The sequence below is a fragment of the Equus przewalskii genome, chromosome 3, assembly GCF_037783145.1.
Source record: "Equus przewalskii isolate Varuska chromosome 3, EquPr2, whole genome shotgun sequence".
NCBI classification, from domain to species: Eukaryota; Metazoa; Chordata; class Mammalia; order Perissodactyla; family Equidae; genus Equus; species Equus przewalskii.
Window position 1 is genome coordinate 9,791,445 of NC_091833.1, and position 27,401 is coordinate 9,818,845.

The window sequence follows — 27,401 nt, forward strand, 5'->3', positions numbered from 1 at the left end:
ATGCTTCACCGTCAACTTTCCCTCTAAAAAGTAATAGATTTTGCTAATAAAAGGGAAAAGATATTTTTTTAAAAACTTGTTTAAAGTCACAAAAGTCCACATATTATTATGACTTCATTTATATGAAATGTTCAGAAAAGGCAAATCCAGACAAACAGAAGGCAGATTAGCGGTTGCCAGCGCTGGGGGAGGGGGATGGGGAGCAACAGACTAGGTCTTTTTAGGGAATTTCGGAAAATGCTCTGAAACTAGATAGCGGTGATGGCTGCATCACCATCTCAATACACTTTTAAGACCATCAAATTGTATACCTTAAAGGGATGAATTTTATGTTATGTGAATTATATCTCAATAAAGCTCTTTAAAAAAAAAAAACAACTCTTCTGAAAAGTGGACAGCCTTAACTGGGGAAGGTCAGGGAAGGAAGAGGTGCTGATGAGCTGTCACTGCAGGCCAGACGTGTGTCCCCTGCAAGGTGGGTCTCAGACCAGCCCCATGGCCCCACAGGGCAACTCCCGGCACCACGTTCCAGCTACACAAGCCTTGGTTCCACACTTACACTCATCTTGCTCCTCCTGCCACAGTCCCTTTGCACAACTGTTCCCTCAGCTCAGAACGCACTTCCCCTGCTCCGTGCCAGACCTCAGCTCCAGAGCTACTTTCTCAGGGAGGCTGTCCTTGACCTCCCCAACAGGTCTTACCTCCCTGACAAAGCCCCCTGGTCCAAGCCCTCATGCCCTGTGTGTTTGCCCACCTGCTGAGCCCTTGTTCCTCTCCCAGCCTTACGTGGGTGCACGTGACAAACATCCGGCCTCCCCCCAAGCCTGCGGCCTCCACGGGCCATGGCGCGCCTGTCCACCTGGGCATCTCCAGGGCTGAGCTCAGGGCCTAGTATAGACAGGCCCCCAGCAAAGGTCTGACAGAGGGAGGCGGGCGGGCACCGCAGGAGGCAACAGGGATGCAAGGCTGGTGTGTCGCACCCCATGTGGAGGAGCCCCCGTCAGCAGGCAGACGGGCACAGAGGTGGCAAATAATGGGGTCACAGGGCACTAGGGACACCCCGAGGAGATCCACCCAACTCAGCAAGGGGTGGTCAGAACAGACGGTTCTTGAGAAGAGGACACACCCGGAAGCTGGAAAAAATGTTGCATTTAAAAAGTGCATGAAAACATCTGCTCCCCCTGGAACTGAGAAGATGGCTTGGTATTCAGTGATGTTCCCTGGAGCAGAAGGTCCACGTGGCTGGGTCACCTCTTTGGAGGAGAGAGCACCTAGCTCTTGGGACAGAGAAGGAACTGGGCCCCACCTGAAGCAGGGCTTCCCGCAGAGAGCCCCGGCCCAGACCTCAGGGCACGGGACCCAGCGTGGGCATGATATGCAGACAAGGTGGGGACCTTGGGGGAGAGGGAGGGTCAGACACAGGTACGAGAGACAGACACCAACCATGGGCATGGGGAGCTGAGCCCCAGGAAAGGAGGAGGTGGGGAAGGGAAAAGGGTAAAGGAGGCAGGCATGCAGAGGAGGGCCAGCGGCCAGCCCCAAGGGCGTGCGGCTCACGGCCGAGGGTCCCCAGATGTCCTTCGGGACAGCCATCGAAGGAGACGATGCTCGCCAGCAAAAACCTTCGGCTCTCCCAGCTTCCAGGGGTCTGGAGCTCCCTTCTCCCTGGGCACTCACACTAGCCCCTCCATCCCGCCAGTTTTCCCTGGGTGTCCTCTGCAGTGAGTTCTGTTCCCTCGGGCTGCCCCATCCAGGGCACTGAGGAAGATGGGAGGGACAAAGCAGCACGGGCCTCGGGGCAGGAAGCATCCCAGCGCCTTCCTGCTCCGCTCACATCTACACCGCAGCCCGTCACTTCTGAAGAGGTAGGTCCTGAACCCTGGTCACCATGAGGAGTGGAGCACAGGATGACCAGGAAGGGAGGCCCAAGCCTCTGATGCTTGCCATCTCATGCTCTTGTGCACTCCCGAACAAGGAGAGGAGGCCGCATGTGTCTAGTATGCAGTGGCCTGGTGGGTTCCAGGTGCCCCGGGCAATGTCCTCTGACCTACTCCACGGTGGGCAGTGGCCTCTGCCCGTCCCAGCCTCCCCAGGTACCTGGTTCTGCAGCTGGGTGGATGCAGCTTGCTGGTCACTGTCGTGGAGGGCCAGCCTTTCCCGCAGGGCCGCCAGCTCCTCCTGTAGCTGGACTTTCTCCTCCCGCAGCTGGGACATGGCCTCCACCATCCTGTGCACCACGGGGGCTGCACCTGGCGGCCCCGACAGGCTGGTGCAGCTCCCGCTGCCAAAGAGCCGCCCACCTATGAGCAAAGTGCGGCCGATCAGCCGGGTGGCAGAGGTGCGGTCCTGGTGGAGGAGAGGGGGCCCGGCAGGAGGGCGGGCCATCGGGGATGGGGAGGGGACACAGGCTGAGAGGAGGCGGCAGCTGGGTGGGGCAGCAGGGATTACAGCCAGGGGCCTCGGGGGTCCTGCCAGGAAAGGGAAGCCACTTCAGCGGGCAGTTTCTGGGATCGGGACTAAGGAAAGCAACTGTCAGGGACTACACCCCACAGAGCACGTGTTCTAGGTCTGAGGGGCCACACCCTCTCCAGGGCCAGCCTGCAAGGACTCAGCTGAGAGAGACATGCCTTCTGGCAACAGCAGAGACAGGCCGGGGCTGTCTCCCTGGAAAAGACTACTTTTGTGGGAACATGATTTCTCTTAAACCCAAAACCCTCTCCAGAGTTCAGAAGAGACGCAGGGGCTCCCCAGCCTGCCCCCTGCCCTCTGCAGAGGGTGGTCACCTGCACACAGAGAGGGAGCCCGGGGAGGGTGTGCGTGTGCAAGGGACAGACAGACCAGGACACAGAGGCAGACGCAGCATGTGGGCAGGAACACAAACAGGCCCGCTCTGGGACAGACACCTGCACTCGGCAGGACCGAGCACAGGGGCCGCACAGGCACAAGGAAGTGATAAATACCGGGGTGAGAGGGGCCTCAGCCTGAGTCCTCCTCCGCCCGTGGCTTTCCACTGTCCTGTCACCAGGAGCAGGAGAGAGACAGACAGACAAATGGAAGGACAGAGACACAGAATCAAGGCCTGGGACCTGCTGATGGGGCCAGGGATGCTTGTCTTGGCTTGCTTCCAGGGCAACAAGGATGGCCGCGGTCCCTGAAGCGGGAGCTGGTGAGGAGCTCAGGAGGAAGGAGAGCGGGGCAGGGGGGAGGGTGGAAGGGCGGCCAGCCCAAATGGGGTCCTGGCCTGACCGCTCAGAGGCTGAATACAGTGTCCCAGAGCAAAGCACAGAGAGCAGCATCTGTTGGCGGTGAGCCTCCCGTCTCCCTTGGAACACCAGAGCTTCTGGGCTCCCCCACACTAGGTCCCCATGCGGCCAGGACTAGGGGGTTCCCAGATTCTGTGAAGGAAGCCACCTGCGCCTGAAGTCACACAGCCGCTGGCAGCTTTGACCACAGGGAGGCAGCAGTGAGCTCCCGAGACTGCAGAGAGGCCAAGAGGCGCCTGGCTTTGGGACTGGCTGGAGCCGGGCATGCGGGGGAGCAGGTTCCCGGCTGGCGGCCGTTTCAGCACGGTGCCCGGGACAGGTGGCCGGTGAGAAGGCCCTGCTCCCACTCTAAAGACAGCAGGCAGAGCACCCACAGGCTGGCTTCTCCCTCCTTCCAACCCTGCGGGACGGCTCCCACTCACGTCCCTCTAGAGAGCTGGACCGCAGCACTCACTGGTTGGCTAGTGGCCCTGGCCGCAGGGCCCGCGCGTGACACAGAGTGCATGTCACACACAGCTGGGTAAGCTTCTGCTCTCTTCTAGAGAGTGAGGTCAGACGGATGATTCCAGACCTGCACACGGGGCTGCCACGAGCAGCATGTGACCAGCACGGCCCTCAGCCCTCTGCGGACTGCTGTGGGGCGGCAGGGAGCACCCTGGACTCCAGGTCCAAGAGCTGGTTCTCCACGCAAGAGACGTGTGGGAGGGGCCTCAGGGTCTTCCCTTGTGAAATGGGGACAACAGTCCCTGCCCCAAGAAGCAGTCTTGGGAAAGGAGCCTGGAACCCGTGAGGGATGCACAGGTGTGCACGAGTTACCCACAGGATGCAGACGAGCCCTTCTTGTCTAGGACCCTGCTCAGATCACAGAAGTTTCTGAGGCACCACAGAGCCCAGGCTCAGTGGGTTCACCCTGGTGTCAGCACAGTGTCCACATGCCAGGGCCGCTGACAGGGGGCTGGAGAGAGCTTGCTGGGGGAGAAAGGGCCTTGAAAACACTAAGGGAGGGCAGAGGAGGAGGGAGGGGTGGGAGGGGAGGTCAAAGAGGCAGCTGGGGGCCCGGGACTCAAGGGGCCTTGCACCAAGGAGGCTGCACCCTCTCGGGAGGTCAGTTTTCAGGGCAAGTTTTCAAGAGAGAGTGCCCCGGAGACCCTGCCGGGGCCGCCCCTCGCAAGCTCTCAGCTCAGGGAGACGGAGGCCCGGCTCAGGGACAAGGGCCAGTCCTCACTCCTGACTGGAGCTGGCCTTTCTCCTCTGGCAAATCAGGAGAGCCTGACTGGCTGGCTGGACGATGCCCCGTTCCCAAGGCCCATCCACCCACACGTGGGCCAGACCCCCACGTGGCTCTGGCCCTACCTCAGGGGAGGAGCAGCTCCTCCTGCCGCACAGCAAGCTCTGGTGACAGGAGGAGGAAAACGAGAAGGACCGACTCCTTCTTCTCCACACATTCTTGCCCTTCCCTTGAGGATGTCCTTTCCCAATGACCACGGGGCTCAGGACTCCTACTGGGAAACCCCACAAAAAGGACCCGTAGAATCTTCTAGAATCAGTCAGCCTTGTCAGAAAAGAGTGGAGCCACCAGCTCCCCTTTCCCGGCCTTGAGTCAGCAGAGTGAGCCCAGTCCTAGGGCCTCTGGGTCCCCAGTGGACCCAGGGATGCAAGGGGCCAGGCCTCTATCTGCAGGCGCTGGCGTCTTTGAGGCTGCCACCTAGCCCTGCTTTTGACAGGCATTGGGGAAAAGACAAAAAGCAGGGAAATCCAACGCCAGCCCATGCTGGCCAAAGCCTCTTATCACCAGTAGGGCCTCTGGTGGCATCGGGAGGAGGGTGTCCCTGGAGCAGGGAAAGGCAGGCTGGGGTCCCTGAGTTCCGTGTCGACCAGCCAGGGTTTGGCAGGACCATCTCCAGATGAGGAGGACAGTGTGTGGGGACAGCTCAGATGCCACAAGAGCCTCCCCTCCGGCTTCAGCCAGGGCTGATCCAGGTCGGTGGGCGGACCTCCTTTACCTGTTTTCTCTACATTCATGGTGCCGCCAGCTTCCGGGGCCTCGCGGTCCCGCCTGGGGCCCGGCGCCTGCCTCTTCAGGAACGTCTCTTCTTTCGTCCCCTGACTCTTGCTCTTGCACCCCTTGTCCTGCAGGGCCTGCTGCCAAGACACAACCAGAATCCTCACATGAAGGGGGCTGCAGTGGGGAGGGGAACCCCCTCGAGCCTGAGGATGGTGCACTCCTGGAGCTGGCGAGGACCCCAGGCCCCGCGGGTCCATCCCTCACTGTGTGGGTGGGTGGGGACAAGGAGGCCCGAAGTCTGGAAGAAAATGTGCCCACATCCCATGGCAAGACCGCACATTCTCCTGGACCCGTTGGCAGCCAGCTCTCTGCACCAGCGAAGAAGGTTCTTAGGCACTTAGAAATCCCAGGTGATGCTCACTGTTCGTCCCCAAGGGCTCAGTGGGGGATGAGTCACCAGCGCAGTGGCCCACTCACCTCGGGTCCACAGCCCCACTATCACAGGCCCGTCCAGTGGCATCAGGACCACGGCGATCTCAGGGCAGCCCCCCATGATGTCAGCTGCTCCCACTGCCAGACAGCACTAGCCCAGGACTGCCAAACAACGCTCGAGTCTAGAGTCGGAAAGGCCTGGGTGGGAAGCTGCCTCTTGTGAGCTGTGTGACTGTGGGCAAGTGACTAACCCTCCCTGAAACTCCGCTTTTGGAGTCTTCAAACAGAACGACCAGCCGTCGCACAGAGCTGGTGCAAAGAGTAACTGCGATGACTTAGGCCAAGGCCCCAAAGCGTCTGGTGCACAGGAAGAACCTGACGTCAGGCAGCCAACAGCGTTACATTATTTCTGAAATCTTCAAATCTTTTACTTTTATCATCCAAAAGCCAGTAAAGGGAATTGAAAAGACTCGAAAAGCTACCTCAGCCGGCTGGTTAGTCCACAACCCACTCCTTCTCGACCCCACCTTCTACTTGAGAAGCACACCTCTCGCATTTAGGAGAATTCTGCCGACTTTATTGGTCCCCACCCTTTGACCAACTGCTGCTCCATCACGAGCCGGCTTGTCAGAGACGGCGACAATGGCGACAGCTGGAAGCTTCCATTTGCCGACCAGAGCGAAGGTTATACTATTTCTGGCCTGTTGGCCAGGCCACAGGAAGGGCAGACAGCCCCGGGGGGGTGGGAAATTCCTGCAGAGTCTCCAGAGGGAGCATCTCCGGTTTTAACAGCTTGAGACGCTGGGGGGGGGGGGGGGTGCACCTCACTGTGCCCGTGTCCCTCCTTTGGTTTCACATCCCCAAGCTCGAAGCACCATAAATATAATGGAGCTTCCCGGGACCCAGAAGACAGGGTCACGGAGACGGTCGCTGGAGGGAGTTTCTCAGAGATCCTCAGCAGATCTGCTGACCCCAGGACTCGGCCGCAACCACAGCCCAACAGCCCATAATCAAGATTCAAGAACAGAGCCACCGCCCAACTCGAGGCAGCCAGTTTCTGACCACCTCCCGATTTAACCACCAATGGCTCGAGTCAGAGAAAAAAACGGGTTCTCCGGTTTCCTTAACTGTTCCCACACCAGACCTGCTTTTCTCACAGACCTTACAGATCAATGGAGGACCATTTGGTTCCATTTCAGACGAACTGCATGAGAAGGGCCGAGAAAACCCGGAAGCACAATATTGTGCCTGCAGCAACATCAAGCACTGGCCCCTGTTCTGATCAGGGCCTGGGCCCCAGGCGGCCTGGGCCAGGGACTTCCGTCTGCATGAGGAGGACCCGCTCAGAGGGCACGAGTGTTTCCCACACCCACGCCCGCCCCTCCTTTGGCACACGTCCTTTCAAGGTGGGCCATCTCATGCACGATCTTTCTTGGGGGCACCCTGGGAACACTCCCAGACACCCCTGGTCCTTCACCCTCTGCCCCTGCGTCGACACCCTTGCCCAGACTGCGTTCCCTCCTTGGTGATCATCTGACGACTGGAGCACCTCTGCCAGGCTGTCAGGTTCCTCTCTCCTCTGTGCTGTGTGCCAGCACCTAGCAGGGCACCCGACCCGGCACAGAGCAAGCACTGTGTAAACATCTGTTAACAAAGGCCTTCATTTAAGAGGTACAGAGCCTGCGCTGTCCTGAAATCGCTCAAAGCTGCAGCTGCACGAATGCGCAGGTACTTGTTTAAGTGCTCATTGCAATCGAAATAACGCAGACAGTTAGTGAGATGGTTTACAGTAAACCCTGAAGTAGAATATTACGCGGCAGTTTAAAAGAATGAAGCGGTGCTCCATATATTGACATGCAGGAAGAAATCACCAAGGTGACTGTTGAGGGAAGGAGCTAGACACAGAACAGTACATAAAATAAAGAATGAGTCACATAAATATAATTAAGTAGTTATATAGGAAAGATAACCCCCAAACTTTCAGTAGTGGATTTCTCAAAGATACAGGATTATAGGAGGCATTCAGTTTCTAGATATTGCGTCTCTGCCCTGTGTGAATTCTTTACACCATTTGTTATAAAAATCATGTTTAGTGGGTCAGATCCCAGCTTGCTGTGTGACCAGTAGCAAGTTACTTAACCTTTCTGAGCCTTCATTACTTCATCCATAAAACTCAGATAAAACAGTAACTGTGGTACTTGAGATTCTTATGAGGATTATGAGGACTGATGTGAGATATATAATACACGGCACAGGGCCTGGTGTCAAGTCAGTGTTCAATACATAGTAGCCACTATTAGTGCTATCGTTATGTATTATTTCTACAACCAAATATACAAACCTATGTAAAGTTTGTCTTTTGAAAGTCAGTTGCTGAGAAAAGGACCCACGATTTGGCAAAGCCCTGCATCTAACTTCGAATTCCCACTTTAAACGACTTGCACGCCCAAGGGGGCACAAACAGCTACCCCAAAAGCCTGCCCCCCTCCCCCGAAGCTTCTGTGTTGAAGCCCCACGTTCCCCACTTTCCCCCTCAGCCGGGGAGTGTCTGCAAAGCTTCCCTCCTCGGCCGTGAGATGTTCCTGAGATAAACTAATAAAGCAAATTGCTCCATACACCAGGCGGATGTGCTGCAGGGAGCTGGCACAGGGGCCCGAGGCAGGTCCCCAGCTCGCCCGGGTGCTTCCTTCCCAGGAGGGGCTGTCGGGGCCCCAGCCGCTGAAGCTCCGAGGTCCAGGGCAGATGCGGCCCCACCCCGCACGTTCCTCAAGGCCCCAGGGCTTACCTGCACGGTCAGGTAGAGCCTGTGGGGGCTCCCGGGGCCAGCCCAGTCCACGCTGAGGGCCCGGCACTGAGCCAGGGCCGGGCGGCCTGCACTGTGGACACCAGAGTCCTCGTCACCGCCAGCCGGGGTGTCTTTTCCACGCCCTGTCCCAGGACAGAGAAGACAGGTGAGACCGCTGGACGCCTGGCCAGAGACTGCCGTCCACAGGGCTGTGGCGGAGCTCGGCTCTGCACTCCGGGCCGGCCCGGGCGCGGCCAGGAGGGACCCACACGCCCTCACACGCCTGCCCTGCGTGCAGGGAGGGCCTGGCACAGCAGGGCCTGCGCTCCTGTCTTACCCAAAGCCGCCCCAAGATTCTCTTCTGGCAGGTGCCCCAGACCCCGCCGGGGGGCTCCCCTCCTCCAGTGGCTTTTGGGACTGGCACTTGCTCACGAGCACTTTGTACAGAGAGCAGAAGCAAGCCAACCAACCGGGCTGCGCTCATCCTCAGAGGAGGTGCACCCCGGCCGCGGCTTAATTACCCAGGCCGCCTCTAGGTGGCAATTTCTGCCCTGCCTTCATTCCGACCAACCCCACGCTGGGTGGCCTGGTCCCTGCGGCCTCCAAAAGCATATGCAGGACCAGCTAAAGCACATCCTCTCGTGCCTCTGACACACTGCCTCCCTCACCGGATGGAGAGAGAGCTGACTATGGCCTCCACACCCCCACCACCCCCACCACAGCCTGAGGGGTCGGACGTGGCTGGGAGAGGGGGCTCGCCCTCCCAGGGGCAAGCTGCAGAGCCCAGCACCCTGGGATGCACCCTGCCAGCACCCGGCCCGGTGCTTTCCAGGCCTTAATGCCCTTCTCGAGCCTCAGTTTCCCCATCAATAAAACAGGGGTGAGGAACCAACCTCACAGTCCGGTGGTGAGGATCAAATGGGGTCACACACAGAAAGTGCTCACACAGTGCCAGGCACCCGGAAAGCGGCCGCAAATGCAGGCTGTGAGGACCACATCAGCTGCTCACAACAACCCCCAGAAGTGGGGAGCTTTCTGCCAACTTGACAGGCAAGGAACCAAGGTCTGGAAGGGTTAACGACATGCCCACAGTCCCAGGGAGCCAGGATTGCAATCCCACAGCTAACCCACCCTGTGCTGGCCCACCCCTCTCAAGGGGTGGGGGCCCGGGCCACAGAGCAGGCTGACACTCCACCCAGGGGCAGGCGCTTCGCATCTCACACCCAGGATTTCACTTGACCTTTGTCTTGAATTTTAGAAGTGGATAAAAGTCTGCACGGTCATACAGTCCTCATAATACTCATTTAATAGACCTATAAAGACTATAGTCTTGGACACACAAGACTGGAAGGAACTATATAAAATGGGCAGTGACAAGCTTACAGGTGATTTTTATTTTGTTTTTTACACTTTTCCGTGTTTTTGTTTTTTGGGTTTTTTTAGTTTTCCAACATCTTTTTGTTTTTTGCTTCTTGTTTTCTTTTTTTTTTTTTTACCAGGACAGCAATACCCATTCATATTACATTTAGAATCCTTAGGACAACCTTGTTGAGCAGAAACCATCTTCAGTCCCTTCCAGAGAACTGGGGCTACCTGACCCCAAAGCCCAGGCTTTTCCCAGAGGCCCCCAAGGCAGCCCAGGTGCACTGTCCCCTGCAGAGAGACCCTGGGAAGCATCACTCTGGCTGCCACTGATGTCACAAATGTGGTAGGAGAGAGGGAACTGAATAGGAGTTTGCTGTGTGCCCTCTCTGGGCCTCAGTTTCCCATCCTGTACCTCTGGGGACTTGGACCTGATGGTCAGAGGGACTCTGCTAGCTCAGACAGGCTGGTAATCTAATCTCCCTTCCCTGTAGGTCAGGAGCAACAGACAGCAAACCCCTCAGGCATCTTGCCTGAAGACCCCCCTCCCCCAACACTTCCAGGACCACCTGCCCAAGCCAAGCTCGGGAGACAGTCACGGGGCAGCTCCCCAGCCCTGACAATCCAGCCTCCACCCAGAATCAGAGGAGCCACTCACGTCTTGATGCTGGAGGCACCAGGGGACCTCACCCAGAAAGGAGAGCTGGTATTGACAGCTCCCCCAGGGGACAGCGGGGCCCAGACTCGGGGACTCCTTCACCGCCCACCTGCCGCTGGGGCCCCTACAGAGACCACCCTGAAGGACACCTAAAACTGAGTGCATGACACCCAAACCCAGCCAGGCCACACTCCGGGGCAGCCTCAGTCCACTCCTCTCGCTATCCGTGGGCCAGCCTGCCGGATCAAGTGTCAGTGCCGCGCAGGGCGCCGGGCAGACACCTCACCTACCTTGTTTACCAGCCGCAGGCAGAACCGGGCGAGACCACGAGCTCCCCGCCGAGGATGGAGGACGGCAGGCTCCCCCCTCCAGATCCAGCAGGGCCGGGAGCGCGTGGTCAACTGTGGCTTCTCCCTCTGCTCTAGGGACCGCGTTAAAGTTTAACCCGGCGTCCACGGCCTCTCTTGGTACCGACGGCGCAGGGCAGCAGCGCCCAGCCAGCCTGACACCCTGATCCACGCCCGCCTCGCGGGCTGCCCGCGACCCTGTAATTACCTGACAGCTCTGACTGAGCCTAGGAACTTGCGAGAAAGCCCAGTCTCATCTCTGGTATCTGGAGGAAGGAAAGGAAATAAAGAGGCATTTTAAAAATGCGGACTCACCAGTTCTCAACCTCCCCGGGCCGGTGTGTGGGAAAGGGCGGGCAGCCGGGCTGGCTGGGGCGGGGCGAGCCATTGCCGGCTGGGGCTCCCCGGCCCGGCCCACTCTCCACAGGCCGAGCAGCGAGGGCGTGGCTCCCAGGTTCCACGTCCTGCGAGAAGGGACCATGGCCCGGGGCTCAGCAGTCTCCTCCGGGGCCCCGGCAGCCTGCAGAAAGAACAGGGGGAGACGAGATTGAAGACCCCGGGCCAGGCAGATGGGAGCCAGCCATCTGGAAGGTCTGCCCCCAATCCAATGTCCCCCAAGGACCCCCAGGGCTCAGGGAAGAAACAGGGCCTGTCACCATTTTGGCGTGCTTGTTCCCGAGTGGGGAGGCTCAGAGGTGGGCAGGGGGCCCCGTCAGGTGTGTCTGCAGCACACTGTGGAGACCCCACATGGCAGCCCGTCCACTCTGAGCCTGGCAGCGTGAAGACACGCCCCGTCACAGCCCCACGTGGAGGAGGCACCAGTCAACAGCATCTCTGTAAATCTGATCCTTTTTCTCTACTTCGCCTTATTTTCCAACTGCACTCAGCCAAGGAAGTTAACCCTTGTGCTCAGGCTCCTCTGCCCCAGGCCTGTCAGCCAGGCAGCTGATGCTCTGATAGAAACATCTCCCTGAGGAGGGGCTCAGGAGGGGCCCAGACTGCGGCCAACGACAAGTTAGGTTTATATATAGCAAATTCTCCTAAAGTCAGCTCATTCATGTATTCAACCAGCCTTCGCTCTGTGCCTACGACGTGGCAGGCACCACGCTAGGTACTGAGATACAAAGATTCATTCATTTTTCATTTAATAATTATTTATTGAGTGCCCGCTGTGTGCGAGGCATCTGCCACGGGTCTTCTTTGATCAGGAGAGACGTGGCCCCAGAGCTCCGGGTCAGGAGCAAGATAAACATTTCAACAGACCTTCACAATCAGAACAGGATGCAGGGGAGGCACCAGGAGCTGTGGGAGAATGGAGGTGGGGGTGGGGAGCACGGATCCGGGATGGAAAGCCCCTCAGGTCCCTTATGAACTGAGCAAATGAACAGAGCAGGCTTCAGGCGTTCATTGCACAAGTCTTTATTGAGCACCGGATGTGTGCAAAGCAGCCTCGAGGGCATTTAAGGTGACCACGCTACAGTCCCAGACTGGGACAAACGGACACCATTTACAGAAGAAGTGAAGTCAGCTCAGAAAGGCAACGTTGAGTGTGCTTTGGGTTTTAAAATGGAGTGGGAGACCCCGGAGGGGCTTCCTAATGGCACCACCTGGGCTGTAGACCTCTTTCCCCAAACTTCCCTGCACTGACCACTTGCCACGGGGCAGTACAGATGTGTGTTTGAACGGTGTCCACCTGCCCTGACGCTCTACGGCTCCTGAGGGCAGCGCCCACAGCAGGTTCCTCTTTGCAGCCCCGCAGCACAAGCCCAGAGCTGCGGCTACAGCCACCCCAAACACCCAGCGATGGCACTGAACACACACAAAACCTCGGACCGAAGCTTGGAAGAGGGAGCAAGAGCTGGGAGGCTAAAGGTCACTGATGCCACAGGTGAGGATGTGGTCACCAAAGGTCGTGCAAGATGAGAGGCAAGCAGGGAGGACAGCTGGCTCTGGGGGGGACGGCAGCCAGGGAAGGAAGGTCAGAGAGGTGGTGGGAGCAGCAGGCAGGCACAGAGCCCTCAGAGGCGACTGGAGAGTGAGCGGGAAGCAGAGGATGGTCAATCCCCAGAGAACGACGCCACAGAGAGGTTGAACCGGAAGCCAGCCCCTGGGGGCTCTTGAACGGGGAAAATCAGTGCAGCAGGGCAGAGGGCAGACCTGGGAGAGCCCACGGGGCGGACAGGGCCTAGAGGAAGCAGCCACTTCCTTCTCTTTGGGGGAGTTTGGCTAGGATGGGAAGGAGAGGATGAATCAAGAGCATGTGGTATTCAGAACAGGAGAGATTGGAGCATGCTGGGTCGACAGAGCGGCAGGAATGACTGAAACATCGAGAGGCAAAAGAAGTAAGAGTACAGGGACAGGTGGCCCCAAGAGCTGGTCACCACAGTCCTGGAAGAATGCCAGGCTCTTGGCTAGGGAGTCGCGGTCTCTGCCTTCCTTGCGTCTCCTGGGGTTAGTCTCAGTGGGACATGGGCAGGACTGCAGCCCAAAGGACAGGGCGGGGGCAAATCCAAATATGTGGGCCGGCTCCACTGAGGAACTGGAGGTGGACCAGTGCAGAGTGGAAGGAACCCGGGGGAGCGGCCAGACTCCCTCTTCTCCAGGCTGCTTGGCACAGAGCTGGCCACACAACCAACCCCGAGGACCGGCTGCCCAAAGGGCGAGGAGAGAGACAGGCTCCACCTGCATGCCGAGCTGCTGGGGAGGTGAGAAGGCGCAGGGGAGATGGCACAGGGCGCTGAAGGCTGGATCCACAGTTGAGGGGGAAGATTTCTAAGGACGTTATCGAAGTCTGAGGGGCAGGGACGGGAGCAGACAATGTTGCTGTGGCTTTCAGGAAGGGAAGTCGGGGAGGCAGCCAGGAAGACATCAGGAAGAAAGAGGAAGGGTGTGTGCAAGATCCTGAAGAGGAAAAGGCTGCTGAATTTAGCAGCCGGAGGGGTGTGAAGGGGAAAAGTAGCAAGGCCCAAGGCTGAAAACTCTACCTACCAAGGTCATGGGGTGGGGTGACGGGTGATAACAGTGCAGTGGCTATGATCAAGAGCTGGTTCAGAAGCCGGCTGTGCCACCTACTAGATATGTGACCCTAGGAGAATTACTTTGCCTCTCTGTGCCTCATTATCTCCATCTGAAAAATGGGGGAACCCCACCTTATAGGGTTGGGGTAAAGATTAGACAACGCATGTAGAAAGTGTTCAGAACAATAATGGTATGCATAAAGTACTCAAACATTTTATTTTTCAGTGACCCCCCTCCAGTGGTGGGGGAATGCAGAGGGGCCAGGTGTGGGGGAGGGGCATCTGCCTCTCCCGGTTGAGGCCAGGCCCTTGAGCTGCAGCCCTCCTGCCCCCAGACCAGGGATATTGCAATGATTAGGGGACAGACCTGACCACTGCCCAGAGACCCTGCTGGGGAGGGCTTATTCTCCCGGAGATGGGCAGAAGGTCAGGGAGGTTGGACAGGGGTTGGGACCTCCCCTGCGCACAGTTACACATCCTGGGTTTTCCCGGGCAACCCAGATTTCAAAGTCTCTGCTCCCTAGCGTCCAAAAGGACAGCAGAACTCACCACCCTTCATCCCTAAAGTCACTGCAAATACAGGGCCCCATTCTGACACTGCATTCCTTGCAAATGACTCTCCCTGGCCAAGGAGACAGCTACTTTATCAAGGGCATGGGGACTACGCCACCGGGGCAAAGATAGGTGCTCACACAGCCTCAGGCGGAGGGATAGCCAGGGAAGGTCAAAGTCCAGGGGTGGCCACCACCCCCAACCTTGAGACAGATGCGTTGGGGGGTGGGGAAGGCTGCAAACGGTACTTGAGAATTTAAATGCAGCTTCCTCTTTAAAATCTCCCAGAACCAGGCCCTTCACTGCGCCAGAGTTCTGCTCCAACTCACAACAGGGGGTTGAAGGAGGTAGCTTCTGGCTCGCCCTCCCGGCTGGGACCCCCCAGGCTGCCGCTGTCAAGGGCTCCATCCCCCACTGTCCAGGAGGACAGCGGCCCAGGCCCTCTTTCCTCACCGCGGGCTGGCCCGCCCACCCCCGGCCCCGCGAGGGGGAAAGCGAACGGCCCAGGGCACGGACGTGGTGGGAGGGCCCGGACTGCAGCCTTCCAGGGAGCCCTGCGGGTGCGGGGCCTTCCGCCCGGGGAGGGCGCGGGGCCGACAGGCACGAGGGTCCCCGGCAGGGTCTGGCTCTCCCGGGCCAAAGAAATCGGAAGGGGGGTCCCGAGGCTGCTCTGATCGCAGGGGACGTGCCGCCCCCATGCCCTGCTCCGGGCAAGGTCCTCGGCTTCGGCTGGACGGTGCGGGGGTCAGCGCAGGGCTGGGTCTCCCGGCCGCGCCCTCCCCGCGCTCCACGGCGGGACCGGACAGGGGGTCCCGCGAGCAGGGCGGGCCCGGACGCGGCACCCCGAACAACAGCCCGGGCGGCCCCCGCGCGCCCAGCCCGCCTCCAGCCCCCCCGGGCCCCCGACTCACCGGCCTGGCGGAGGCAGGATCCCGGCGTCGCCGCAGCGCCCGGGGCTCGGCCCGGCCCGGCCCGCCGGCGGGAGGCAGCTCCACGCCGCCGCCTGCTCCGCCCGCCCCGCTCCCGCCCCGCTCGGGCCCCTCCCGCACACTTTCCCCAGGAAATGATTAACTCGGGCCGCGGCGCGTTCCCATGGCAACCGGCTCCGACCGCGGCGGGGGGCGGCGGGGCGCGCGCGCGCTCCCGCACATGCTCCGGCACGCGCTCCCGCCCCTCCCGCGGGGGCCGCCCACCCCACCGCCCCTCCCGCCGCCCCGCCCCTCCCGGCCCCTCCCGCCGGCTCCCGCCCCCGCCCCGCGCGCTAGTGCGCACGTGAGCGCTCACCTGCTGGGCACACGCGTCGGCATGCGTGCTTGTGGCTCTCACGCACTGGTGCACATATGTTCTCACATCTCTGTTTGCACACAGGCTCTACTTAGTACACACGACGCATTCACAGTTCTCACACGCTTCCTACATTAGTTCGTACATATGTGCTTTTGCACTGACACTCTCATAGGCACATCCTCAGACCCTAGGACAAAACTTTAACACGCTCTGGTTAGGACGCACAGACACTTCTCACGTGTGCTCCCTGACTGTCCTTGACACAGTCACAAACTCTAGTACACGTGTTTTCTTCACATTCTAGCACTCACGCTCTTATACACTCTAGATAGTATGTGTGTGCACTTTCACATGTTCCCACACACTTTACACCTGCACTCGTGTTATTGCACAGTGCTCATGTTTTCACACAAGTACTTCCACACGCTCACCCCCGTGTTCTCTCACATGCTCTAGCACACATTCGCTCACATTCTAGTAGACACGTTCTTTTAAACCCTAGGATACACTTTCACACATGCTCTTACATGCTCTGGGGCACACGCACATGCACTTTTATACATGGTCACACACACTCTCTCACTAGCTCTGGTAGGAATGCATAGGCCGGGCTGCCTCTCCAGCCACTGCGCCACCCGCCACCCCCACCGCCCCCACCAGACAAATTAACATCTCCTAGAGGAGGCAAGCTACCGGAGATTTTTTTTTTTGTTTTTTTTGGGTTTTTTTTTTGAGGAAGATTAGCCCTCAGCTAACTACTGCCAGTCCTCCTCTTTTTGCTGAGGAAGCCTGGCTCTGAGCTAACATCCGTGCCCATCTTCCTCTAGTTTATACGTGGGTCGCCTACCACAGCATGGCTGCCAAGCAGTGCCATGTCCGCACCCGGGATCCGAACCAGCGAACCCCGGGCCGCCGAGAAGCGGAACGTGCGAACTTAACCGCTGCGCCACCGGGCCGGCCCCATTTTTTTTTTTTTAAAGATTTTTTTTTTTTAATTTTTTCCTTTTTCTCCCCAAAGCCCCCCGGTACATAGTTGTGTATTCTTCGTTGTGGGTTCTTCTAGTTGTGGCATGTGGGACGCTGCCTCAGCGTGGTCTGATGAGCAGTGCCATGTCCGCGCCCAGGATTCGAACTAACGAAACACTGGGCCGCCTGCAGCAGAGCGCGCGAACTTAACCACTCGGCCACGGGGCCAGCCCCCTACCGGAGATTTTTTAACGTAAAATATTCCTTTAAGCTCCTGCGAAAACCCATTCAGAGCGGAGCAGCTCAGGAGCCGCAGTGGCTCCTGGTGTGGACCCAGAGGCCCTCCTCCTAGGAGGCCTCCGAAGAGGCCTGGGGGAGGCCAGAAGCCGGCCAGCCGAGGAGAGGCAGCTGACCCAAGGAGCCACTCTGTTCTTTGTCTCCCAAACAGAGGTGGCATTTTCCTCCGGAGGCTGCAGCAGTAACCCCGCTCCAGGGTGCGGAAGGAGGAGAAAGAAAGCAGCTCAGCAGCCGGCCCAGCGCAGCGGACGGTTCCACAGACAATCCGAGCAGCGTGGGCACTCTGCTGCTCCTTGCCGGTCAGGGGATGGCCCAGGAGGAGCAAGAAGGGGACTGGAGGGGCGTGCAGCTCCAGGAGGGTTCTTTCCTGCTGCTGCCCAGGCACATGGGCTGGCGGTCAAGAATCTCAACCGGACACAGAGCCTGGTTCTGGGCCCGGATTGTTCTGGATGCCAGACTAGGACACTCACAGTGCCCCTGCTGGACCTGGGCTAGTGTGTGTTTTGTTTTCTAGCTGAGACAGATGCTGAGTGAAGGCCCAGTGGAGAATAGATGTCACTCTCCTGGGATGGTTCCTTGGAGTTAGAGATTTCCAGCTAAGAACCCTGGGGCACCCCCTCCATGGGACAGGCGGCCATACATTGTGAGTTACTTTATCCGAGTCCCCTTGCCTGCCTCTCCAGACAGCAGTGGTCAGGGCGTGGCAAGGATGGATGAGGGTGAAGTTTCTCTAGGTGCCAGACTGAGTCTCTCCCTTTATCACAGTCCCTGTTCTTTGACTGGAGGCGGGTGGTGTCTGTCTTTGCAGTCCTGATGGAACCGGGGGCCCTGTCTCCCTTCCTGGCTCGTACATTGACATTAACGGCAGGTTCCTTCTGCCAAAGCCAAAGCCAGATTTTTAAATTAATAATAACATTTATTGTTCTTTTTCTCTGATTACAAAAGTAATAGATGTTCATTGTAACCATTGTCCCACCCACTAGAGATAAATGCTGCCAACATTTTCATGTAGTCTTTTTTTTCTATGCACATAATAGCCACCATTTATTGCAAGCTAACACGGTGCCAGCCGCTACACAAAGCTCTTTAGAAACAAGATCCCATTTAACCCTGAACAGCCCATGAGGAGGGCACCATCGTATCCCCAATTTTTCAGGAGAGGAAACTGAGGCTCCGGAAGCACATTCACAAACCCAGTGTGTGATACAGCTGAGATGTGAACCCACAGGTGTGTGTGTGTACGTACGTACACGCAACATCTGGTACTATCCTATGTATGTGGGTGCCAGAGTTTATTAAGATCAAAGCGCCAGTGAAAGAAAAAGAAAATTGAGGCATTAGGAAGAGGAATTTTCGTAATTCTAGCAAAACTCTAATGAAATGTGAAACAAATTGCTTCATGACTGTTGGAATTTATTAAAGATTGCACAATGTCACCAGGAACTGCATACCGATGACTTCAAGGTCATTTCTATCCCAGGAACTGGACTGATGGTTTGATGAGAATGCCAACTCTCCCCTGGCCACAAGGAAGGTGGAGGATTTGCCAGAAACCTGGCCATCCCCACGCTAAGGTCCTGAGCCCGGGCATGAGGACTCCTGGGTTTGGCCTTTGGCCTTGACTCCCTGCCCACCTCGCAGAGGCATAGCCGTCTCAGGGAGGGCCAGACAAAAGGCAGTGACGGGAACACTGCAGATCTGTATGCACATCCACCATGTCCCCCAGGCAGGGGGTGGCAGCGCCATCTTTGTGTTCAAAGAACCTGAAGCCCCTTAACTCTCAGGCGTCCAGGTGAGATACCCACGGCCGGTCCCAAGGGCTCTTCAGCCCAGAGGGAAGCAAGGACAGGGGAATAACAAGCCAGCTTGTGTTTGATCTGATTCTCATAGTAACCCAGAGGAAAGCACACATGAGATTTACACGATTTTCCAGCTTTAACGGTTTAACTTGCGATTCAGTTACCTTCCAGGTCTTTGCAATACTGTTTTCCCTGCCTCTCTCCTTCTCCCCGCTTCCACCTGCCTCCACCCTCCTTTACTGGCCAACTCCTGCTTGTCCTTCAAGTCCTTCAAGCTTAGAGGTCACCTTCCTTGACCCTCCCAGGGACCAGTTCCCTGACTGCTCATCCCCCTGCAGCCCCTCCCGCACTGGGCTGTGATGGCCTCTCCTGTCGACACCATCAGCTCCTTGAGGGCAGGGCCCTTTCCTGACTTGATTCCAGGGAAAGCTCTGCAAGGCCTGGCGTCATGTGAGTTTTTATTGAATAAATACCTAGATCGCGTATAATTCAGACAGGAAGAACAGGGGGCATGAAGCATAGCCAAAGAGACCGTCTTCCTGTGTAACTTCATGATAATCCTTATTAAAAGGAAGCAAGAGAAGACTCCTTAAGGAATTATTTCAACGTGGTCAGTAAGGAGATGTGAAAAGCGTCCATCCTTGCATGAGACTGCGCAATAAACAGTTTCTTGACGTTAGAGAACGCCATTCTGGAGTGGAGCCACATATTAAGTAACCCTGCCTCAGTTAGCCACTGATGTGAACCCACCATGTCCGATACCCCGAAACAGTCTGTCCTGGACCAAGCAGCGGGAGCTGGGGAGCATCCGAGGAGGGGCTGGGGGGGTGCCAGGCAGGGCTCTGCACCCAGCCCTGCCAGTGCAAGTGTGACTCCTCGCCAGCTGTACTCAGCCTTCCGAGTGCACCAGGCGGGCTGGCTCTTGGCTCGCACCTGCCAGCTCTCAGGAAGCCACACTCCTCGGTGGACATGAACAGGTGGGGTCTTGGATGACCCTTGGCTGGACCGTAAGTTCCAGTTGCCCTTGTCTGCTACAGACTTGGCTCCTACGAGCATTAAGTGCTCAACAGATATTTGAACAAATGGTACCTTTCACTCCTCTCTCCCCTTCCAGCTCCCTCTGTGCCCTCCCCCTTCTGCCCAAGGTGCTTTCTTTCGAAAAGGTACATTAAGAGGGGAAACAGCACTCCCATTTCTAGAGGTCTCTGTAGGGAACCAAGGCCCCCCTCCCCGCAATAAAGCCACCTTGCTTTAAAATCTCTGGACAGTGACTTCCTTTCTGCCTTTGCGCGGGAGACTGGACTGAACAGCTCTTCCCAGCTCTCAGGTGAGGGGAACCTGTTACCTCTTTCTGACCTGAGGAAGAATTTGGCAGAGATGTCCTGCTCTGAGCACTCCAGGGTGTTAAGCAAACAGAGGGTTTCTTCCTCTCTTTATCATTTCCTGTAGTCTAAAAAATGAGAGGAATGCAAACACTGAGGAGATAGGCACTTAAGCCCAGGTAATAAAAAGACTTAGCAAGAATGGCCCGCTGCCCCTCCTCCCTCTGAGTCAGCTTCTCCCTTGGACAATCCCCCATCCGGAAGCCGCCGGGCTTCTTCCCCCAAAAGCTCCTGGCTTCCCTTCTTGTTCCTAAGTCATTCTAGCTCCTTCTTCTAAGCCAAGGCATGCATTATTAACATCATTCCCACTTCTTTTCAACTTCCCCATTCATTTTCCCCATCTGCTGCAAATTCTAGGTGGCTGGGTTTTTTTTTTTTTTTGAACTGCAATTTTTTTTCTGCACAAATATAGCAGAAACAAAGAGAGGAAAAAGTCCCCAAATCCCACCACTCTTACCTTATTGTCATGGGCTCATATTTTCTTGTTGGCACTTGAGCTTGAACAGACACTATTACTGTATTAAGGGGAGACAGTATGGAGCAATGGTTAAAACTGGGGTTGGGGTCAGGCGGTCCTGGGTTTGAACCCTCGTTCAGTCACTTCTCCATGCCTCAGTTTCCTCCTGTGACAATGACGGAAGCACTAGTCCCTAAGTATTGAGTGATAAGTAAATAAGAGCGAGCGCGTCACACCCGTAGCCCAGCATCGGTCGGCGTTCCGCAAAAATTGGCCGCGGTTACAGCAGGAGGCAGAGAGTGGATATAATTTTCCACTCTGCCTTTTCTTAAATCACATAATAAGCATTTTCCAAGTTACTTTTTCCTACTAAGGTCTGCTCTTTTGTAAACTGCATCCCATACTGTGGATGAAGCCAGATCCCATTCAGCATTGGGGTCGCAGTGTCTGGGGCACACCCAGTGCTCAGTCAAAATGACCGAAAAGAATAATTATTTTAAATGGTTGCATAGTATTCCACTAAATGGCTGTACCCTGACTGCGCTGACCATTCCACGGGGGTCAGATATGTGAGCAGCTCCCATTTTTTCACTTTTATAAACAGCATCACTGTCAACATCTCTCCACGTGCAGCCTTTTCATTCCCCGGGGTGGGAGGAGAGACGGGCCATGAATTTCATCAAATCTGAATAGAGTCTGAGCATTTCGTTTACACTTTCTAAACATGTTGCCAGATTGCCATCAGAAGGGTTGTACCAAATTTACACTTTACACTGTCATTGGCAGCATTTCTGACGAGAACTACTTCTCGCTCTAATTTACAGTTTTTCTCTTGGATCTGGAATTCTCGCCCCGGCTGGTTCCCCCGGGAGGCACGGAGCACATAAAAAAAGATCTGTGTGATGGATGTCAAGAATGGGGAGTGTCTGGTTTGTTTGTCGGTGTTTCTGTCTGCTGGGCTGGGCTGGGCTGGGCTGGGCGGCGCTGAGCGCACTGAGTCAGCGTCCCACCCCCTCCGCCTGCTCTTCAGCCCCCAGACACCTTCCCAGGTGGGTTCTGGAACAGCCCACAACGCTGGAAGGTTCTGTTCAGTTGGCCATTAGCATTCCTAAGTTTATCTCTGCTCTGACACCAGCCTGGCACTTCATTCTGGCTTCCTGTAATAAGTCACTCAGCCACTCCTGGAAAGCGAATCCCTCAAGAGGCTCTGGCGTCTACAGTCAACTTTGCATTCTTTGGGGGATGGGGGTGTGCAGAGGCAGCAGCCGGTAAGGGAAGCCGTGTGTCCCCAGGGAACTGCAGCCATGGCTCCTGACCACCCTGCCAGCCTCCCAGCACTGCCAGCCTCACTCACCCAGGCTCTGCAGCAGCACCCCTCACCCCGGCCTCCCCCCCACCTGCTGGTCCTCCTCCTCTGGGGGTGGCCCTTGTTTGCAAACAGCCACAGGAAGTTTTGACACTGCTGATTAACCAGACTCCCACAGCTCTGGGTTCTTAGTCATCCCGACAAGTCTCAACCTTCCGCCCGCCCTGCCGACATCACCGGCTTCCAGGTGACGGGAAAGAAATGACTGCGAGCTCGGTAGTTTCGGTGGTAGATCCATCTGTCATCTTCGGGAGTGGAGTGGGAAGAACTTCCACCCATCCCAAACAACCGGGATGTACAGGGCCGGGAATGCCGCGGTGGGAATTTAGTCTGATTTGATTTAACTTGCTTCTGCCGAGGGCCGGCTATTGCTAAGCACTGGAACAAACTCTTTACGTCCAGGACTGCCTCGGATTTCATGTAATCCTCACGACGTGTGCAGTAGACGTTATAATTCCCACTCCACAGGTGGAGTGACTCAGGTCCTATGTTATAAGAACAGCTAGGGGGAGGCCCATGAGTGACAAGGGGCCGCTGTGGGAAGGCGGCTTGGAGCGCTGGAAAAGGGGGTGCTCCAGGCCAGGGCCTGTGTCCCCAGCACTGTGTGACCTTGGGCAAATTTCTTCCCCTCTCTGGGTCTCATGTCCCTCCCTGGGTAAGTGAGGAGTGTGGGCTGGCGACCTTTCCAGCGCTAAAGCCAAGAGGGAGGGAGTGAGCAAGATGGAAGGAATGACTGTAATCCTGAGATTCGCTTGCTCTGGGCCTGGTTCAGGGGAGGAGTAATTCCGTCTTTGTACCTGGCGCTCTGGCTTCACTTACAGCCGCTTCACGCTTCACGAATGAATGCCAGCAGAAGAAAGGAGCTTGGGGGGGGTGGTGCCCTGGTGGGAAGTGTTACCCTGGAGTGGGGGGAGGGACCGCTAATGGGGTTTCTCCTTGGAGTGACGAAATGTTCTAAAATTAGATTATGGGATGGTTGCACAATTCTGTAAATATACCAAAAACCATTGAATTGCACACTTTAAATGGATCACTTTATGATATGTTCATTATATCTCAATAAAGCTGTTTAAGAGAGAAAGGAAGAAGGGCAGGAGGGAGGGAGACCTGCCTAGAGGCTGGGCCAGAGCACCCTCTGAGATCTGGCTCCTGGGAGTGGGCCCTCAGCACCAGCCCCTCCCCAGAGGTCCCCCGTCCAGGCACCCTCACTCCAGAGCCTGGGACAGGTATGTGTGAAGATACCCAAGTGGCAAGGGACAGCTCCAGATTCCGACCAGAAGTGATGGGAGCCCCTGACCTCCTCGGAGGCCTAAGGAACCGTGAATCAAAGAGGGAATGAGGAATGGGGGGAGGGGCTGGGATGGCAGGACGATGGACAGAGGCCAAGGCAGGGTCAAAGCAGGTCAAGGAGGAGACTCAGAGAATCAAGGCAAGGGGTTGCTCAGATGCGGAGGCCCTGGAAACACTGGCCGGGGCGCTCTCGGTGGCCTGGAAACATCTTGGCACTCCAGGAAGGGTGCATTAGGAGCAGCCACTGCTCCTGAGGGGCCCCCACAAACTCGTACAGCCGTATTCTGTTTGACACCAGTGGGGTCGCAGATGGATGCAGCCATCCCAGAGGCAACGTCAGCCCAGACTTGACCCCCAGCAGGTGCACAGGTGCAGGGGACCCAAAATGAGGGCAAAATTGGCCAATCAGAGGCAGGAGCTCATTCCACCCCTGCCGTTAGGGCAACTTCTGCTGAAAGAGGAGCAACCCAGAGGGTCTCGGAGGCACAGCTTCTGTGTCTGAATCTCCAAAGGCAGACCAGCCGGAAAGCACCTCTTCCCGGCAAACCTCCCGTCCAGGCGGCCCATCCTCCTTACGCCTGCCTCCTCGGGCAAACAGCCGCGGATGCCTGGGCCCTAGGGGAACAAGGAAGCCACATCTTGGGGACCATAACCGCTTCTGAGAGTCCCAGCCTGGGCCAGACCCACGTGCCTGGTAGATATACCCCCCACCCTCCACCGGCTGAGGGCTCCTGCCTCCTTCCTCCCACTGTGGGGTGCACGTGCTGCCATTGGCCCCGCTCCGTAGATCCGACCCCAGGCCGGCAGGCTCCAGAGTTCAGGTCTTGAGCCACTGTGCCATCCTGCCTCTCGAGGGTACATTCGGTGGGGTCCTCGTCACCCTGTGTCAGTCTCGGTGTGCACTCAAGGCTCTTTACCATCTGCCTGCAGACAAGCTGCCCAGCCTTCTCTCCCACTGATCCCCCAAGGTCCCTGCTTTCTGTTCCTTGAATTTACCTTGTGTCCATGCCTCCCTGCTTTTGCAATGCAGTTGCCTCCATGATGACAGCCCCTTCCCCTTGGGAGGTCCAATGGAAATATCACCTCCTCCGTGGGGCCTTCCTGACACTACCCGGCCAGAACTGCCCCGAGGACCACCACCGTTCCCCTAGCTCACTCAGTACACTGGATCGCAGCTTGTGGGGGACCTGTCAGTCTCCTCTGTAAGACTTGATCTCCCTGATTCAGGCTCCCATGCTGTGTGACCTTGGGTAAGGCACTTAACCTCTCTGAGCCTCAATGCCTTCATAAATGCGAGCCCCAATAGTAATAGTTACTATTATTATGGATATTATTTATTAAGAATTTACTATGTGCCTGGCAATATGTGCTAAGTGTTTTATGTGCCAGATCCCATTTAATCCTTACAGCACGCTAGGAGGTGGACTTTATTATTACCCCATGTTACAGATGAAGAAACTGTCACTATTGTTAGAACTGTCACCGTTATGATTACTGTGATTCTTTCTTCTGCCACAAAGCCTAGCTTGCAGCAGATGCTCAAATCCTGTTTGTTCAATTCAAGTGCGGATGAAAACAGGAGGGGACCTGGGTAGGAAAACAGTTCCAGAAACAGCCCTGCACCTGCTCCGGAATGCCCAGGCCCAGCCCCAGCCTGACTGGGACGGTACCATCTTTGGAGCCTGACGCTGGCAGACAGGAGGCTGGGGACTGGGTGGCCTGCTTCCACTTCTCCAGTCAGCCCTACCTTTACACACAGCACCGTCTGCCCAAACCAGCCCTGAATGCCCAGAGCCCACGCGGACAGGCCTCCGGGTTGGAAGGTGCCCAGCTTCCAGGGGTCCCGGGTGGCTGACCTGGGGCAGAATTTGCACACATCTGTGGCCAGAAGAGCTTCAGGGCGGGTTTTGCCAATTCAGGCCACAGGTCCAGAATGCCGCATGTCTCCGTGCTCCAAGCTCAACCGACCGGAGTTTTCTTAGATCCCCAGCCCCCCGACTTCAAACATTTCCCAGAAGCCTCAGGGCTGCTTGCAAGGTGCTGCGCCTACCACCCCCACTGGCTGAGCTGGGACCACATCAGCAACCGGCCTGCCTGTCCGACCAGGACGTCCTCCAAGACCAGTGGCGATCGCAGAGCCCCCCTCACCAGAGAGGCTGGGGGCCCCCGAAATGAGTGACGTTGGAAACAGAGGCTCGGAAAGCCGCAGTGAGCAAGCTCCTGGGGCGGGAGGAAGGGCTGTCTGCATGGCCACCGGGGCCGCCCGCGGCGAGGCTGCCCAGGGTCCCAGGGTCCCGGGGTCCCGGGATCCCGGGGTCCCGCGAACGCCCCGGCCCCGCGCCTATCCCAGCTCCCCGCGGCCCGCGGGCGGTGCTCGTGCGCCTGGATCGCGCCTGCGTGCGCCGTGAGCTCGGCCCGGCCTGTCTGTCTGTCCGCACGATGGGCTGGGCCGGCCACCCCGGCGTCTACGTCTTGAACGTCAGCCGCCGTGGTCAGGAGTCTGTTCCTTTCCCCCCCACCCCCCGAGGCCTGCTCCATCCTGAGGTGGATCAGTGGACACGAACTGGGAAGGGTGTGGTCACCCCCCCAGCCATGTGACCTGCCACTCCTAGTCTCCCAGCAAAGGTGCCCCGCGTGGTGGGCAGAGGCCAGGGAGGGCCCTCCACCTCCCATAACTCCTCAGGTCCTCCAGATGGCCCCCTTACAGCTGAGAAAACTAAGGCCCTGAAGGATGAAGTGGGCAGTCCAAGAAAGTGCCAGAACCAGACGTCCTGAGGCCACTTCTCTCCACTGCCCGCTCTTCCCTGAAACCCAAACCATCACACTCTTTGCCCCAAACCCAGAAGCCCTGACAGGCCCCTGAGGAAGATGGGAAAGGGAGTCGGCTCTGTCCTGGAGAGTCTGAAGGGTCCCAGAGGCCTGTCCCTCCCCACCTTGCTTCTGCAGAGGCCTCCGAGGACCCGCCTGGGTGGCTGACAGGCTGGGTGGGAGGCAGGGGTTCTGCCTGCCACAGGGGAGCCTCGGAACTGCCGTGGCAGTGGCAGCTGACGTAGGCCGCGAGTCACAGAACCACAGCGCTGTGCAATGACCTGGCGGCCCGAGCGTCAGAGGAATGTTGTTGTCAGACAGGTTCAGAGGCGGCTGGGCTGACCAGGCGGCTCCCGGGAGGCCGCCAGCACCCTTCCCCACGACAAGGGCTTGCAAAGACGCGCCCTCAAGCCTCGACATAACCCCCCCCCCCACCGCCGGAGTTTCAGGGAAGTCAGCCACCCCACCCAGGCAGGGGCTCCTGGAGACCACGGCCGGGGAAGCCACCCCACCCTCACTGCCAGCAAGGCCTGAGGCCAGGGCTGCTGGTCTCCCCCAACCACGTCTGCAGCCGTCACAGCTGCCCTTAACCCAGGGCTGAAGACAGCGATGAGAATGACAACAATGATACACTGCTTGCTCCACACCCAGGACCACACCGGGTGCCCTCTCTGGATTATCCCACGCGTTAGTCTCCTGTGGCCGCTGCAACCGATTGCCACAGCCTGGGCGGCGTACACAACAGAAACGTCTCCTCTCAGGGTTCTGGAGACTAGAGGTCCACCGCCCAGGTGTTGGCAGAGCCACGCGCCCTCCGAAGGCCTGAGAGGGGAATCCGTCCTCGCCTCTCCCAGCCCTCGGTGGTCCCTAGAAATCCTTGGCGCTTCTTGGCTTGTAGACGGATTACCCTAATCTCTGTTACTGTCTCCCCGTGGGGTTCTCTCTGTGTCTGTGTCTCTGTCCAGATTTCCCTCTTCTTATAAGGACATCGGTCATATGGGATTAGGGAACACTCCAGTCCTGTACGACCACATCTGACCTTGATTACACGTACAAAGACCCTATTTCCAAGTAAGATTACATTCACAGGTTCCAAATGAACATGATTTTGTGGGAGACACTAGCCAACCCAGTGTATCACATGTAACCCCCCCAACAACCCTGATACTACTCTCATCCTCATCTTACAGATAACAAAACTGAGGCTTAGAGAGGTTAACAACTTGCCTGAGGTCACACAGCTTGGACCAGAACCCATTCTCTCTGATTCTGGAACCCACACTACGTTGTCCTAGACATCATCCTCGTTGCCATTTCCTCACAGGGCC

The 27,401-nt window shown here is 57.3% G+C and overlaps 1 protein-coding gene and 1 long non-coding RNA gene across 20 annotated transcripts in view; one reads left to right on the forward strand and one right to left on the reverse strand.

Annotated features, from left to right (window-relative positions):
• The window catches only part of KIFC3 (kinesin family member C3), a 65,376-nt gene that overhangs the window by 20,286 nt on the left and 17,689 nt on the right, over positions 1 to 27,401 (reverse strand). For 2 of the 19 annotated variants that reach the window (XM_008506667.2, XM_070611979.1), the window contains exons 1-4: positions 10,796 to 11,018; positions 8,486 to 8,628; positions 5,267 to 5,405; positions 2,098 to 2,300 (exon numbers count right to left, since the gene is read on the reverse strand). In XM_008506667.2, the coding sequence (XP_008504889.2) occupies positions 2,098 to 2,300; positions 5,267 to 5,285 (222 nt within the window). In that variant the 5' untranslated portion in view covers positions 5,286 to 5,405; positions 8,486 to 8,628; positions 10,796 to 11,018. Of the gene's footprint in view, positions 1 to 2,097; positions 2,301 to 5,266; positions 5,406 to 8,485; positions 8,629 to 10,795; positions 11,019 to 11,060; positions 11,373 to 15,332; positions 15,605 to 27,401 lie in introns of those variants that run through there. The other 17 variants (XM_070611974.1, XM_070611975.1, XM_070611980.1 and 14 more) reach the window with 16 other exon arrangements.
• On the forward strand, positions 13,068 to 18,419 carry LOC139082192 (uncharacterized). Its single transcript, XR_011537939.1, has 2 exons — positions 13,068 to 13,557; positions 17,123 to 18,419. It is a non-coding gene; the product is annotated as an uncharacterized lncRNA (long non-coding RNA).